General features: G+C 44.5%; 1 protein-coding gene across 2 annotated transcripts in view; it reads left to right on the forward strand.

Annotated features, from left to right (window-relative positions):
• The window catches only part of ORC4 (origin recognition complex subunit 4), a 359395-nt gene that overhangs the window by 212737 nt on the left and 128757 nt on the right, over window positions 1-17901 (forward strand). For both annotated transcript variants that reach the window (XM_085645614.1, XM_085645615.1), the window contains one exon: window positions 4298-4384. In XM_085645614.1, the coding sequence (XP_085501740.1) occupies window positions 4298-4384 (87 nt within the window). The remainder of the gene's footprint in view (window positions 1-4297; window positions 4385-17901) is intronic.

A 17901-nucleotide genomic window follows, 5' to 3' on the forward strand; every position in this document is an offset into this window, starting at 1 on the left:
AGACTACATTATTTTGGTTATATGTCTGTATGTGTTCTTATTTAACCTTGATATGATGGGAAGTAGGCATTTGACCCAGATGAATGTCGCTTTAGATGTTGTATCTGTCATTAATCGAAGCACTTGAGGCTTTCACAGTTCTTAGAAAGATAAGGTATGGCGGCATCTGTGTTTAAAGGCAGACATGACTGTGAGTCTGCATAAATCGGGGAATATGGCGGCTTCCCTTGTTTGAGTTAAGGAAGCTGGCAGCCTCCGTGATCTAAGATGGAGTCGGGGACTACATGAATTGGGAGTCAAATTTTAGGGACTTTACATCACTATGATGTTTTATATGCTTTCTGTTATAAATGGCTGCCATGCATCTGTAAGGCAGCATTTTATTACCTGTTCTGTTCGGAGCACTGTGCTCCTCTCTGGGGCTAGATCAGTGATGTGTAAGAACCCCAATAAATGAATACAATTTGCATACTTCAAAGGATATGATCGTGGCCAGGAACACAGACCTGCTTTCCCAGAGCTCTGACAGAAAGGCTTACTAGATTGCCTTGAACACTTAGGAAATACAATGACAGTTGGTTCTTTGTTTGGAGGGCAAAATGTAGTGGTGGCCAATTGAGGAGCGCTGTATTTGAGATATTGTAGAGTTGATTTGAGAACAAGCCAACTGTTATTTGAGCATGAGAATTTTCAGGACACTTTTTTAAATTCTTTGAAATAGAGGAGGAGAGGTACTGCCTAGGTGTGAAGCTGATTCTCCTTAGCACTGAAAACATTACAACACCTTATACGTCTTGACTGAAAGGCTACCCAAGGAAATGGGCACGGTGTCTTTAGCCCATTCTAGGAGCACTTTGACAGGGGCAATAAAGCAAGGGGGACACACAATGAAAAGGGGCACTGAGAGTTTGGGGGACAGTTTAACGAGCTACATGGGACCCCAAGCAAGACGACGAAGGGGGACAAGGAAACTCAGTAGAAAATACTTATCTATTTTATCTCATGCAGCAACAAGAAGCACCCATTATGGCAGACAGGTGCACTCTGGTGAATTGAGAAACTCTGGATACGTAGTGTGGATAAAGTTTTGGTTGTTCAGTAGCCAATCACACTAAGAACAAGAGAACTAATTTAGAGAATGCTCAAGCCAAGGTTTGCCACGGGGGTTCTAGTTTTGGAATGATTTAATTTCGGCTTTTATACTTTTTTCCCTTTACATCCTTGCTACCCTCTCTTAACTTAACTCTCTCAAGTGTCTCTTCCCCCCCCCCCAAACTTCCCATCTCTAGACCACACACCCCATCTCTAGATCACACACCCCTCCTACCTCCTGCTTATTTTGGCTAGGGACGTCACCTAAGGTTCTCCTTTTACTCTTGTTACCCTTTGATTCTCCCCCATTTATTTGCCCCCTTCCTCTCCCCTTATCTCGACTGGCCCTTAGGGTGCACAGGTCACAATAGAAATATGGGGCATGAGTCACCCATTTTCGATGCTGCAGGCACCTCCCAATTTGAAGGAGGAGGGTCCTGCTATGTATCTTGTTGTCACGAATACCAACTCCCACAGGTGGACTCCATTTTGAGGATCGAATATTGCGCATCATTTTGTCACTTATATATAAAAAGTTTAGTTTCATTGCTTTTGATCAAATGTATTATTTTTTTATTCGGGTAATTACGTTTCAGACTGCTCCATGTTTGAGTATGATCAGAGCATGAATTGACTCCCGTATACCTATTGGCACAACCGTTTTGCTGTTTGGTAGATTCTGGCATGTACGAGCCCTGAGAGATTTTCAGAACAAAACGTTCTTGTGATTTACTTTTCGTTGTTTTAAGTGTTAGCGAGAATAAAATCATCAATTTCTAGGCGTGTTAGGCAAGTTATACCTCAAGGCTGTCCTTTATTAGCAAGACGAGATGTGTTCCACTTCTTTTCAAGGACTGTTATTTAGGCATTGCTTCTTAGCTTACTCTGTTAGTTTTGTAATTAAAGGCTGATTAAATAAATAACTTCAATGATTGTGAAATACTTAACGGTGGCGGTGGTAATGAGGACATCAAGACATCAAGAGAATGTAAAATCGAAAGCTTTTTAGCCGAAAAGACAAATATTTACTATACATTAGACTATCTGTTTATATTTGTTCAGTTCAATGTATATTACCCAGTTTATTCGTTAAAAAAAAGTAATCCATCTTCTGGGCATTTAACTGTCTTTCTTGTATAGGTGTATTTAGCTTTAGATTTTCTTTGCGCTCAAATTGGAAGGTGTATATAGGATTTAATTGTTGACCTACTTTTCCTGCTCCCTCTGTGACGAAGTGGATCACGGTTTCAAGGTCCTCATTTGCGACTGTCCTTAGTGCAAAGTAGCTTTGGAAACCAGTGTAGATAATTGCACATCGTCTTGAGTGTACTGAAAAAGGAGAAATTCCACTTTTATAAAAATTCGGAAGTCTTAACCATTGACCTTCAGTTTTAAACCAAGACAATTATGAAACATTTGCAGTCACGTCTGGCTCCTTTAGCACCAGGATGCACAGCCCAGAGAGTTCAGTCAAACGAAATCACCCATCTTCTTGTTTTTCTCATGCTTTATTTTTTTTTTTTGCCCATTAGTGTTTCAGTTTCATTTACAATTGTTTCTCTTATGTTTCAACAGGTGCCATGTGGCTTTCCTTGAACACGCTTCAATCCCCTGTTCCCCTTAGCTCAATATAGCAGATAAAACCCAATGCATTTCGGGTATGAATGCCCTTTCTCAGGGGTAACTATAATATCATAATTAACAAGCTTGAACACAATGGCATCCAACAGAATCGTCTATTAGTGCACATTCTGTCTTTCAGACAGGGTGTTGCAAGACGGTGAAAATGCTCCACATGCCAGAAATAAATGTAAGTAAACCGTTTGAAGAACCCAAATAAGATTGCTACCATGCATGTCTGCATTAAGAAATTTATAACAGTGCTCTGTGCTACTTCTCGCAGCATCCATGCTGAGTCTGCATATACCACGGATGTGTGCCACCCACCATCGTATCCAAATCGAATAGCCACTGTACTGATGTGTTTACCTGTAACTAAATGAACACGCCAAAACCTTCCACTCCCAGGTGTGTCTCAAAGTGATCATGCGTAGGTCAAACCCGTGCTTTTCAAAAGGAGAGAAACCTCGTGATCCGTTCATGCCATGTGATATCGGAAAACAAAAAAGTGAAGAGATACTCTGAAAAGTCAATGCACTTGAAACAATCTCACTTGAAATTCTTTTACAACCACCTAATGTATAATGTAATGTCCCCATCAACAGACTAATAATACAAAAAGTAAAACACAAATTACGTAATGCCAATAATCCTACCCATACTAAATGTAGAAAAAATGTGAACATGAATGGGTATTGTACAAGGAAAGCCACATGGCGCCTGTTGAAACAAGCGAAAAAATTGTGAATGAAACCGGACCACCAATGGACAAACAATTGAATGAAGTCTGAGTAAGAAGATGGCTGACTGTGGACTTTCTAGGCTGTGCATCCTGGTGCTTAAGGAGCCAGGCGTGACTGTAGCTTGTTTGCAGATATTCACGCGCATGGGTAGTGTGTGTTTCAGGGACGCACGCCACATGTACTTGCCTTTAAGCATCATAAACCTTTGAAAATGATTAACTATGGAGTGCACTCCACAAAATTGTGGTGTGATCATGTAACACGGCCACGTAGAAGGGGTGTCCAACTCTGGTCTACAGGGATTGCAGCTGTGCTATATTTTTAGGGCTGTGATATATTTTCAGGCTATCAATTGTAATGTAAATCCTTCCTATTTAGATTTGTTGTTTGTAAATTTGTCTCTTCTGCATTGACTCATCTTCATTGGGCACCCCTTTATCAAAAGGGCATACACCGTATCAAGTAGGAGCGTTAAACGGAAAGCGACCTCGTGTTAATGAAGTTAGAAATAGCCAGGCTTGTTGAGGAACGTTCATTTACAGTAAACACTCAAGTACTGCAGATATGGCACTAAAACCTGTGTTAACTGCTTGTCGGGTCTGAAATATGGAGTGCATTGATCTTTGAAAAGTTGGCTCTTGATCCAGTTCCTATGTTCTCATTCGTTAGTTACACATAGAGTCTTAATGTTTCAGTAGTAGCATTCTATTTTTAAATGGTAGCCAAGAGCATTACTAGCAATTCTTTTTCTTGTTTTTGCTTTTCCCTGAAAGTAATCATGAAAATTTAAAAAATGCCATTCGCCATAAAAGCCTTTTATCCTTCTTATTTCTTTGATACAGGCTCTGTTGGAAAATAAGACGGTGGAAGATGTGCTGCAAAAACACTTCAACTCCACAAAAGATCTGCGGTCTCTCCATATGTTGTTGGTTAGTAACAAATGCAAATTTAAATATTTTCAATAAATGCCTGCCATTTTCTGGTCAGTTTTACTAGACTTCCACAGGAGAAAGTATCACCCCTGCTTAAAAAATTCTATTTCATTGCCCTCTGTCCCATGTGACACCTTCAGCCATTTTGGGGTTTTTAGCCAACAGGCCACTGTATTCTTGGGCCTGTAGTTTCACTTTCAATACTGTAATTTCTAAATGAATCTTTGGCAGCCTTGACAAAGTAGATCAGCTTCTCGAGTTGAATTATATTGCACAAGTAGTGATACAGTTCATTGCTACTGCTGGTATTGGCCCCGAAGTGCTTGAACAGGTGCTTGATAGAATATATGTTGATAGTGTGACCTTGCGAGAAATGGTTGATGCTGCATAGTAGAGCTGAAGATGTACATTAGTCTTGGTCCTGCGTGCTTGGGAATGTGTGTAGGCAGATCTGTGATGCAGCGGAGTGCCTGATTGATAAATGATCACTTTAATAATACGCACATCCACTAAGTGGTCCATGGGTATTCTATGATAGACTCTTGCTCTGCGTATGGGAGGCGATGGACCAGTTGTTGGTATGTTCATGAAACCTACCAACCTACCAAGTCAGTGACCTGATGACAGGTCGCTGACTTGTCTGGGGTGGTGAGGTGAGATTTTACTGGGGAACAGCCATTCCTTAATTGCTCTTTGGTGCTGAGAGAGGCGCAAGCAGTGGGTGTCTAAAAGCAGTGCTGGAGTTAAATAGAGTGAGTTATTGGATTTGAGGATGGGGGACAGCCAGTAAAGAAAAGGAGAGAGGAAGAGAAAAAGGGTCTTCCAATGCTTCCAAAGAGTGGTAGATGGTATGTAAACAAGAGATGGGCAGTCTAGGTGTGAATGGAATGGGCAAATGTAAAGTTAGGATGAGTTCATGGATTGCAGGTTGTATCTGGTAAGTAAGCACACATGCAAAATTGTTGATGATTGGTCCTGAATGAAATAGTGATACTCGACAACATCTTACAAAGTGAAGTGATAGTGCACATGGCAGTTGGATGCCTAATAGGCAGGAATATCTGAGAAAAACAGGGTTTATGCCACCAGCAAATGCGTCTTTTGTCATTGTTGTGCATTCCTTAATTGTAAATCCAGTTTACACAGGGGCATGTCTACACTAAGTTCTCCAGTTAACTTCTGGGCACATGACAACTAAGAAATGCATGTCACAAGAGATTCATTTGGCAGCGGCTCACAACACCATTTCCTTCTGGCTCCACAACATTTATGTGTTGCAGCCAAGGGCAGGGCAGTGCAGCTGCAACATGGTTTATGATGTACATGTTTATGTCCGCATTAATTGCAGGTCGGTGGAGTCTAGTACGCGGATTGATTTTTCATAGCGACATATGCGGAGTCTTAGCTAGTTCTGAAGAGCCCCACAAAGTTGAGGAGATGGTGTGGGAATGCATAAACTTGGGAGTAATGATCTCACAAAAGTGTATAGAATATCTGTTGATCATTTGAGAGGTGGGGCAATATTGTTTTCTTCATCGTTCTTTCTTTCGATTGACCATTAATGCGAAATACCCAAATATTGGTCAATTTGATCTTTTTGTGTACACTTGTTATGGGGCATGATATTGTCTGGTCTGCAGTTTGTTGTTTATGGTTACATTTGTGACAAATATAAAACAGTGTTGGTTAATTTGTGTAAATATGGGATCTGCATAGATTATCTTTACACTTCATTTTTCCTTGTGACAGACGGCAGCGGATCAACAAAATTGCACTGATTTGCACAGGAATCTGTTTCCATTTACCATAGGTTGAAAAGAATTGTCAAGACCTAAAATAGGTGGTCATGGTTTTATATTTGTTTTTGCATCCAAGGCGAACATTGTCATTGTCTTCAAAATAAACTGGCCTGATTTTGTAAAATTTAAAAATATAGCGTTTAAGTGATCCTGTTGCGCGTGTCTACTTCAGGAGGCCCTGACTTTCTAACTAAGAGCAACCAGCACTTTGCATTTTGGGATTTTACGTCCCTATTTTCAATGTTAATATATGTTGGAGAATTCATCATGCTGGTTCCTGACAGGTCAGGACTGGCTGACAGAGTCACATATTGCAATGGACCATGTGGCAAAAAATCAAGTTTCAGTTTCTGGTTTTAGGTCTTTATTCGTTGAGGCAATCAAAGGTTAATCAGAATTGGGGCGGAGATTGCATTTCATATACAAATGTTATCATTCCAGTGTGAATAGGCACACACTCACTCTTCTAAAACATGATAGCTTTCCAAAAACCTTAGTGCCCACATATAAGAAAGCCACGGTAGGGTGTGGATTCCTATATTACACTACCACCTGGAAACCTGTACTCTGACTCTCCTGTGGTTATGCTGTAGATGCGTAGCTGCTAAACTTGTCAGCAGATATTAAAACCTGTGTGCTGGGACCTCAGTTTCTGAGCAGAGCCTAAACTTTAGATCGTCTTGAAGTGCTGTTGTGGGGAGCCTCTCAACTGAAATATTGCAGTGCTTCTTACCTTCCATCCTTTGTTTGCCTTGTCTCTCTGGAGTATAACCTAATCTAAGTCTCGTGACTTCCTGCCTTATCCTCTATTTAATTTTTGCAAATTACCCCCGCCTAATTTCCTAGATCATAACTTAACAATATCCAATTGCCTTTAACCTACACAGTTCATCCCATCAACAATTTGCATGGACTCGCATATGCCCTACTAATGATCTCACTTTCACTCAAATTCATCTGTTACAAAGAAACTGAAGAAAAGGGTTGGAATGTTTTTCTTGAAAGTGCATGACTAATCCAGTAACCAAAAATAACCACTAACCACTGGATTAACGACTAACCTTTGGTTCCGGAGTAACATGCTCCCTTTTGGGTCCTCGAATCCAGGAAGGAAGACGAATATGGGTCCACATGTTGTCTGGGGTAGCCAAACATGGCTACTGGGTCCATGGGTGTGGAATGGTGACCAACAAGGGCCCTAAAGTTCTACTTGGGGCCCGCAGATCCAATAGCTGTGTTTGTGAACCCAAGAGCCTCAATGTGGCATGTGAACCCTGCCCTTGGGTAACAATCGTTGCAGCAAAATATACATTTTTGATTTTTTAAAGAGATGGGGAATCCTTTGGGATAACCCACATAGGCCTGCAGGTCCAAGTGTAATCATCCGTCTTCTTTAAAAGCAATTTTGTTGGACGAGAGACCTGCGTCCTGGAATGGTGGTTGCAACAAATATTTCGCTGCTTCAGACAGCAAATCAGACTTCAGGTTAGCAGGCCTGAGTATGGGTCCTAGCACCCCTGTAACCAAAATGGTTGACAGGAGAAACCAGCATTGGCATAGCCAATAGGTCTCGCCTTTGGGACCTTATAAGTGTTTAGCCATGCAACAGTTAATGTTGTTGCACCAAGGATATTGTGCTGCATAACTAAATACATATAGGGTCGTAAAAGCGACATCTATTGGCTATGCCAATACTTGATTTTTTTTTTTTTTTAGGCACAGGAGATTAAGTGAATTGCCCAGAACCACTGGCTGTTTTCCCTATCAAAGACTCGAACCTTGTTCCTCCAGTTCCAAAGTCGACAGCTCTGCCAAAAGTGCCACATCACCTGCTGTGATCAGTGCTTCACAGGTGCACTGTGTCTGCACTAACAGGCGAGGAGTTCAAAATCGGGTCATAGCACTCAAGGCTGGTATACCCTGGACCACTTTACGTCTGCCTGTGGTCTACATAAAAAGCATCACATGTGACTAAGTGTGAGCTAGAGCAACTCACATCTTCCCTGTTGCACACTAAAAAAACTTCAGGTGTTAGAACTCACCAAACTACAATTTACAACATAAAAACAAGTTATTAATTACATAGGCGAAACCAAATTCATTTCCCAGTGCTTGTTGTAGGTGTTGCCTAGGCAATCTATACCCATCAGACATTACAATCTTTGTCTCAGATGCACTGTATACTGAGATAAATATTTTACTTAGCTTTTTCACTGCAAGTTTACTCATGACTCAAAATGGAAACTAAATCAATTGTCTTTGAAAATTGTGTTTTCTTCTTACTTTTTGAAAACACGCCACTAGACAAATCTGGATTAACCACTAGATGGCAGGAGTGTGTAAAGCATATTAATCTATACACCATTAATGCTATAAAAGGAACAGTTTCGTCGCCTTTCTCTAAATAGCACAAACCTAATACTGTCCTCGTGCAGCATGCAAATGTCATCAATGTGAATCCCAGAACTGCTTAATTTTATAGCAAAAATTATGAAAACAGCCAGAAACAAACCAATGCGTGATGAGACCCCCTATAGTACTGAATTCTTCGGATGCTCAAATTAACGTCACAGTTTGCATATTTGGTTGTTCACGGACAGGTAGGGAAACAACGTAAAGAAAGTAAAGGCACGCCCTAAGCACCTAAGCAGTATTCCCCATTTTATAACAAATATACAGCACAAATTGCTCATTTAATCCAATCTAAATTTAAAGCATATCCCTTAATACAGATGGCAACATTTTCTGGAGAAAGACTGAATTAAAATCAGGGCCGTACGAAATTCCTCTATGCCAGCGTAATCTTGCTTTACACTTGTTCCTCAAAATTCCCAAAGTCACGCTATTACACCAGTTTTAGCATGGGGACAACACGAAAAACAAGCATTTCAAACCAGTTCATGGATGCTACTGGAAATTCCACGAGGAACCTGTGATTGAATACACAGGGATATAAGCCTGTTGCCTCCCATGTAGACCAGTGGAAGCAGCGAGAGAGGCAAATGTAAACCAGCGCAGCCACGCTAACCTGAAACAGATGGCTCCTGCGCGCCGCTGCTCGCTCCCGCAAGGTGGATGCCAGCACAAGCACGAGTGCGTGAAAAGAGCTAATCGACTAACCGATTTCTAAAGGTCATCTCCTAGTGCAGCGCATGCTCGCTGCACTAGGCTTGACCTAAAAAGCTCCCTCGGCCAGTGAAATGTATTAGTGTGGGTTTTTTTTGTTGTTTTTTTTTGTTTGGAAACTGTTTTGAACCTGGATTCAAGGACAATCCAAATATCGTTAACATTTAACCCTTTTAATCTCACCAAGCACATTTTTGTACCACTAGTTTTTCAATCTACTGAAGGTAGTTACATTAAACTATGCAAAGGCACTATTTTTCTGCACTCCTCTGAGCAAAGTTATGATTTCATACCACATTTTCATTCTGTTCAGTGTGTTATTTTCTGTAGCTGAGACCAAAGTTTCCTGCGAGATTTAAAAAGCTAAACACTGCTTTTTTTTTTATTAATCACCCCCCTTACATTCCGCCTTTCAGACGAATCTGCCCTCCCAAACCTAACCTGTTTACTGCAGATAGATCACATGACATCAAAGATGCTAGCAAAATAGAACAGCTTTTAGTGGAATTTCTGGCCTAACAATAACTACAGAGTTACTGATTTACTCTGAATGTAGATTTTCATTCACAATTTTGCCCTTTAAAGTGATCGCACATAAAACAGTATAGATTTACAAATGAGTACGCCAGGGCAGAATTCATGATTTATCATCACAGATTTTAATAATTTGTTTGTTGATCTCTTGGGATCTTTTTACAGCTTTCATTATCGTAGAAAGCACTTTGAGCTGACACTTTTCCTTGCTGGCAAAAATGTATGTTGAAATGATCCAAAGAATGTGCTTTAGATGTCAGTGGGTGGGGCTGAAAAACGTTGATTCGTTCCAAACGTTAATACAACTTTTGTAAACTATTCTTCAGTGGTATTTGACCCCTGTGCAACTGCCATCCATATATGTTGCCTCCAAAGGATACTGAAGGGGCTGTCAACATCTGGAATCATTAACATTTGATGGTCATATAACAAGGCAACGCCTTTCAAAAAGGATGTTCTGAGCCAGATGGATAAGTTATAAGGGGTTGAAATGTCAATATATAACGGAGTCGTTCGGCTAGCGAAATCTTGGTGAACATGTGTTCACACGGAGTTGTTTTGATGAGTAGACTGCTCTCTCAAATGCTACTGGTGTTTGGTTTAAAGTGTGCTTGAAAATCTTCAGCTGTATCAGAAAGATCTGGTTGTTCAAATGTCAGAATATACACTACATGGAAAACATCTCTGGGATGTGCAAAGAAAAACATATATAGCCTTTTCTGATCACAATGACTATCCTCATCGTCTCAGTTTTCTCCCCAACCTATTTATGTATTTATTTATGGTTTTATATAGTGCGAACCAGACCCAGTTGGACATCGGATCACTAAACATGAGATCAAGTGTAGCACCCCACAACAAAATGAAAAATGGGATTAATGGGGATATGCAAAAGTTGTAGTTGCATGTACCATTCGTAAAGTTACAGCTTCTTAAGAACCATAGAAACAATAAGATAAATACTGTTAACTATTCTTTTGAGTGGCAGAAGGGAGAGGGTTTCTCAAATGGTGTATATTATGAAAACATATTTACAAAAATGAGATATTCTGATGGATACATCTGCCAGTGGATTCCTCACCTTGTGAATATCCCCTGCGCCAGCATTCCACTGAACTTTTCTTTCCCAGCACTCCACGTCGACGTGGGCGACGTCACAATGCATCGGCTCCGCTCGCGACTCCGTACGACGTCACCGGAGCCATAACAAGCCCATGTCGGCGTGATGACGTCAGTTCCACCCATTTTTTCCGAGCCTTCGAGGCGAACAGGTGAACCAACGACAACTCCAAGTATACACAGTATACAGCATACCAACACATAAACATAGCATACAAAGAAAAGGAATTCTAAAGAAACAAGCATTTCCTACAAATGTACAAGAAAGTATCAAAACATTCCAACAAGACCTCTTTCATGGTATACAAAGGTGGACAACGGGGAGGCGGGTGGGTCAGTGAGGAATCCACAGGCAGATACTGTATCCACCAGAAAAAGCGTTACCGAAGGTAAGTAACTTGTTCTTCTGATGGATACATCTGCCAGTGGATTCCTCACCTTGTGAATAGATTCCCACAGCAGTCCCCACTCCCGGAGGAGGGTGTCCACCTTCCTATACCAGAAAGTCTTGCAAGACAGAGCGCGCGAAGTGGCCCTCCCTCCTCATCTCAGAGTCCAAGCAATAATGCTTTGCGAAAGTATGGAGGGAGGCCCAAGTCGCGGCCTTACAAATATCTGCCACAGGAACACCCCGGGCCAAAGCAGATGTAGATGACTTAGCTCTAGTCGAATGAGCTCTAATGCCCTCAGGAGGGGTCTTACCAGCCAGGGCGTTGCAGATCTTGATAGCAAGGATGATCCATCTCGATAGCGTGCGCTTGTGCACCGCTTTACCCTTCGAATGACCAACGTAGCCAATGAAGAGTTGATCATCAAGACGAAAGTCTTTAGTCCTGTCCAGATAAAAACTCACAGCCCTCTTCGGGTCCAGGCGATGGAGTCTTTCCTCCTCTTTGGAAGGATGTGGAGGAGGATAAAAAACAGGGAGAGTAACAGACTGCCCCAAATGGAACGGAGTAACAACTTTTGGCAGGAAACCAGCCCTGGTCCTAAGAACCATCCTTTCAGCATGTAATGTGAGAAAAGGGGGTTTAGAACTAAGAGCTTGTGGTTTGGATACAACCCCAGAGTGGGAGCATACTTCTGCTAGATCTTCTCCACCTCAGGAATTGGCGCCCTATCATATGTCTATGTAGTTCGCTGTCCCAGCATGGATTGATTTAAGTACCATGTAGGCCAATTTGAAAAAGCTTTATTATCTAAATGAAGCCATTTGAGAGAAATTAGGACTGGAGATGTGTGTCCAGTGCCTTTAATTGAGCAAGGTGAATTTTAGGGATACCTATCATTGAGTTTCCATAGCCAATAATAGGATATGTGCTTCCCCTACTGTGTTAAAATCTTCATCAGTGATGAGAGATTTTGTCTGTCTCAGGAGAGAACTAAGAGGCTGCCATTATATATTGAAGATGGTTAGAGAGAGCGCAGAGCCTTGTGGGACTTACTGATGTAGAAGTGAAAAGCGTTTCTCTCATGAACATCCCTTTCGTGCACAGTTAAATGACCAATAGGTTTGGACTTCTCAGGTTCATTTATGTATAAAGAAAAATTCAATTGTATAAAGCTTGAAAATAAAGTTAATTGCCATCAAATCATCTGTTATCCACGGGATTTTCATTCAATCCTCCATAGTAGATGTATTCAACAGGGATCTTCCATTTTACAAAACATGATGAAATATGTGTCAATCATATCCATTTCAGTATCCCCACTGCATTTCGGGCTGAGTATTGCCCTTCGTCAGGGGTAGTTTTAGTTCTGGAAGTAAAACAATGTATATCGAAGTCGAATGTGTAGGCTCACAGTAATAAGCATACGTGTATAGGTGAATCTGTGCCGTAAATACGCGAATTAAGTGTATTTAGCTTAAATCAAAGTGATATGGTCGAAACAGGGTGCACAGTAAGGAAAAAAGATGAACTGAAATAAACAAGCTATACGAACTCTGGCCGTACTTTGGAATAAGTGAATCTGTTAGTATGACAGGTTTATAGGAGGTGAAGTTTAGTTACGAGTGAGTTGGGTAAAGGTGATGGGCACTTCAAGACTAGGGGACGCAGGGCATATCGGAAGTGTGGGAGACTGAGAACACGCAGAGTAATTGATTGCGAGTTCCCGGGGTGGTGGTGGCAGCCCCATTAACGAGGTTGGACATCCTGCGGCCCGCTAGCGGGAACCGGGGCCGCAGTGAGCCGAGGCGTGTCAGGCCCTAGTGTGCTAAGCTGGCAAGAGCTGCCCAGTGGCAGAGGGGGAAGTTCCCTGTCCCGCCGCAGAAAAACAAGCCTGATGAGACGAGGATTGCACAGTTTGACCCTGAACTTGTGCTAGGACTGCTTAACAGGCTGTAAACCGGAAAGCAGCGCAAGTGGATAAGTGAGCTACAATCCGGAAAGAAGTGTAACTGTGGAGGTGTAAAAGACAATAAAACAGTGCCAGACATGGGAGAGTAAGAGTGATCTGTGGTACGGTGCTGGATTGGGCCATATAACGCAGCTATATTGAAAATAGAGCAGCTGGCCTGTGGGAACACTGACCCGTGGGAACACTGACCCCACTCGCAATATGGGGAAAACGGATAAGCAGCAAGCACCCTTTGAAACGCGAAAACCTGCCAGGACACAGCAGCGTGGGCTCTCAGACTCGAAACAGGAGCTACAGGAGAAAGGCGCTACTGCGCTGGAGGCAATGCTCCTAGCGATGCAAAACAGCCTGCAATCGATAGATGGAAAAATAGACGCATTAAATATGCGAATGGACCACCTGGCGGTTACATTATACAAACAAGGTGCCAGGCTGGGGAAAGCTGAACAGCGTATATCGAATACGGAGGATGGCTTATAAACTGTCACCTCCAAGTGCCTAAATATGGATAAGGTGTTGGTAGTAATTCAGGCTAAGAATGAGGACTTGAAGACGCTGTCACAGTGCAACAATTTGCAAATTACTGGGCAGCCGAAGTTGACAAACACGGGTAGGCTGGAGTTGTATATCGAGACTATGCTCAAAGAGCTATTCAGGTCTGAAAATCTTTCTGATGGATACATCTGCCAGTGGATTCCTCACCTTGTGAATATCCCCTGCGCCAGCAACATTCGGAAACTTTTGTAGCAGTCCACGCCGATGGGGTCGAAGATGACGTCACAGAGGCACGGCTCCGCTCGCGACTCCGCTGACGTCACCGGCTCCATAAGAAGACCTCCTCGGCGTGATGACGTCAGTTCCCTTTTTTCCGCGCCGACGACGCCAACGGATTTCGGGAATCGTTACTGGTAGCTTTACCTGTTACTTTGTGTTTATTCCGAAGTTTCTCTGTCTTTCTTCGAGAATGTCGGCAAGGAAGTCTGGTTTCAAGCCTTGCCGTGAATGTGGCAAACACATGTCCATCACTGACCCGCATGACGACTGCGTTTGGTGTTTGTCATCGGACCACGATGTTGAAGGATGTTCGTGTTGCAGGAAGATGAGCTCGAAGGCTCTTAAGGAAAGAGAGGCAAAGCTCTTTATCGCCCGGATGAAGAAAAAGGAGAAAAGAGGTAGAAGAAGATCCAGGTCGAGGTCGAGGTCGGCTTCCAAGTCGACTTCGGGACATGCTTCAAAGAGCAAGAAGCATAAGAAGAAGAGGAGGCATTCGTCTCATCATAAGGCCTCGACGTCTAAGTCTAAATCACCTGCTCGGCGTCGAAGGGAGTCAGTGTCTCCTTCTCCTGTCCCGGCTTCACCTCTTGCTCCTTCTCCTGTGTCTTCTCCGGCTCCGGCTGATTCGCCGGTGCCGGCGTCCTCTCCGGCGCCGATGGCTTCTCCAGATCCTGCAGGTCCTTCGGCTCCGTCTCCGACTCCGGCCCAGGATGAGGATGATCAGGCTCCGGGTGAGTCTGTGACGCCGCAAGTTCCACCGTCGGCGCCGGCAGGCCCGAGTCCGGTGTTACCTGACCAGTATCCGGCTTTCCCTAATCCAGGTCAGGACCCCTCGCATTATCTCAATGCGATGTATGGGGTGTTCTCACGGGCCATGTATTCCTCTGGTGCACCTATGGGTCCGATGGGTCCGATGGCTTTTAATCTGGGAGTGCCGCAGGTTTATCCTCAAGCACCGTTTATGCCTTTCTTCCCAGCGACGCCGTCTTGGCAGATGCCGGCGCCGAGAACATCGACGCCGCTTCCCTCTTCACCGGCGCCGACTCGACCTCGTTCGACGCCGGCTGCTCCAGCTGATCCGCGTTCGACGCCTCTGCCGTCGGATTCGATCACGGCGCCGCCGACGCCGCAGGTGCGGATCCGTTCCAGAAGGGAGGCGCAGAGAGTGCTGGAGGAGAGGCGCTATCTTATGGATGAGGCTGAAGAGGGGGAATTGGTCGAATCCGATGAGGTGTTTGACGAGTTGAAGGAGGCAAGTGGGTTGGATTTGTCTCCGGAGTGGGAGATCACTCCTCCATCGGATGAACCTTCTAAAGACGCGGCACCTTATCATGCTGTAATCAGAAAGGCTGCAGAGTTGTTGGACCTTCAATTGCCATCTGTTGAGTTCAAGTCCAATATCTTGACTGAGGTGTTGCACTCTCCAACTGCGGTGTCAGAGCCGCTGTTGCCTTTTAATGAAGCAATATTGGAGCCTGTGTTGGATGTGTGGCGCAAGCCTTTTTCGGCTCCTGCGGTGTCCAAGGTGGTTGCAAGGAGATATAGGGTGGCTCCGGGGGATCCTGAGTTTTTGTCTTCACACCCTTCACCTGAAAGCCTGGTCGTTCAGGCTGCTTGTTCTGGATGTTCAAAAGGTGCGTTTCCTCAAGTCCCAGGGGACAGAGAGGCCAAGAAGGTAGACCAATCGGCCAAGAAGGTCTTTTCATCAGCCAGTATGGCATTAAAATCTTCTAATGCGACTTGTTTATTGGGGCGCTATATCCATGCGCTTATGGATTCAGCTAAAAAGTTGGCACCGAAGCTGTCGGAGGTGGATAGAGCAGGCTTCAATGAAGTACTGTCGGATGCCCAGGCGGCTGCTCGCCAGGTTATACAGAGTGGCCTGGATACAGCAGACTCAGTTGCCAGGGTCATGGGGTCTTCAGTTGCCACCAGGAGGGGTGCATGGCTTAAGTCCTCCGAATTCTCTTCGGATGTCCAGTCGACCTTATTGGACTTACCTTTTGATGGGTCTGGTCTGTTCGGGAAGAAGGCTGATGCTGCTCTCGAGCGCTTCAAAGAGAGTAAGGCTACGGCTAGGTCGTTGGGCCTTCAATCCCAGCCGAGAGGTACTTTCAAGAGGTACAGGGGTTTTGGAAGGGCGAGTTTTCGTTCTTATAGACCAGCCCAGCAGCAGCAGCAGCAAAGCTCCAAGGGATATAGAGGAAGACTTAGAGGTCACTCACGTGGCCGTCAACTCTCCTCCTCCTCTTCCTCTTCCTCAGCCCCTCCCACCACCGCAAAACAGCCCTAGATTCGACATTCCGGATCATGTTGGTCCTGTGGGGGGCCGGCTTACCCATTTTCTGCAAGATTGGGAATCTGTAACTACAGATCTCTGGGTTCTGGATCTTGTAGAAAATGGGTACGCCCTTCCCTTTCGGGTATTCCCTCCAATTTACCCTCCTTGCCAGGGTGCTTGCTCGGAGGACCACCGTCTTCTCCTGCAGGAAGAAGTCCTGAAGTTGTTTCAGAAAGGTGCGATAGAGGTGGTTCCGGAGCAGGAGAGGGGTCAGGGATGCTACTCCCGGTATTTTCTGATCCCGAAGAAGGACGGCAGATTGCGTCCGATATTAGACCTCAGAATCCTGAACTTTTACCTGAAACAGGAAAAGTTCAAGATGCTCACCCTTGCGCAGGTTCTTCAGGCGCTGAATCAGGAGGACTGGATGGTGTCGCTCGACTTGCAGGATGCGTATTTTCACATCCCCATTCTGAAGTCGCACAGGAAGTATCTCCGGTTTACGGTAGGGTCGCAGCATTATCAGTTTGCGGTCCTCCCGTTTGGTCTTACTTCGGCACCTCGAGTCTTCACAAAGGTGATGGCAGTGGTGGCAGCCCATCTCAGAAGATCGGGAATTTCGGTTTTCCCTTATTTGGACGACTGGCTGATCAAGGCGGAGTCGTCGGAGAAGGTGCTGCGTCATCTGCAGGTTACAACTCAGCTGTTGTACAAATTGGGTTTTTCGATCAATGTGCCCAAATCTCACCTGGTGCCCTCTCAGCGCAACCTGTTCATAGGTGCGGTACTGGACACTACTGTGTGTCGGGCATTCCCTCCTCCTCAAAGGATTCTCGACATACAGGAAATGATTCCTTTGTTTTACAACGGAGCGGTTGTTCCAGTTCTGAAGGTCCTTCGCCTGCTCGGTCTGTTTGCTTCCTGCATACTTTTGGTCAACCATGCATGCTGGCACATGAGGGCGCTCCAGTGGTGCCTCCGCAAGCAGTGGTATCAGCACAAAGGGGATCTCAGGGAGTCTGTGAGGATCTCCAGAGAAGCTGCAGCGGATCTATCTTGGTGGAGCGTGGAGGGCAATCTGTCTCAAGGAAAGCCCTTTCATCTTCCTCCATCGGTGGCCACAGTGATAACGGATGCATCCACCTTAGGGTGGGGTGCGCATCTGGGGGATCTGGAGATCAAGGGTCTTTGGTCTCCAGAAGAAAGGTTGCTTCACATCAACCTTCTGGAATTGCGGGCGATACGCTTGGCGCTCAAGGCCTTCCTCCCTTCCCTTCGCGGTCGGTCTGTTCAAGTCCTGACGGACAACACGACCGCGATGTGGTATATAAACAAACAGGGAGGAGTGGGGTCTCTTTGTCTATGCAGAGAGGCCCTGCGTCTATGGTCCTGGGCTCAGGACCATCAGATTTGTCTGATGGCAAATCATCTGGCCGGAGTTCTGAACGTGCGTGCGGACTGTCTCAGTCGGCAGTTCTCCGCCGACCACGAGTGGAGGCTTCATCCAGAGGTAGTTCGTC

The sequence above is a fragment of the Triturus cristatus genome, chromosome 3_1 (genome assembly GCF_964204655.1).
Source record: "Triturus cristatus chromosome 3_1, aTriCri1.1, whole genome shotgun sequence".
NCBI classification, from domain to species: Eukaryota; Metazoa; Chordata; class Amphibia; order Caudata; family Salamandridae; genus Triturus; species Triturus cristatus.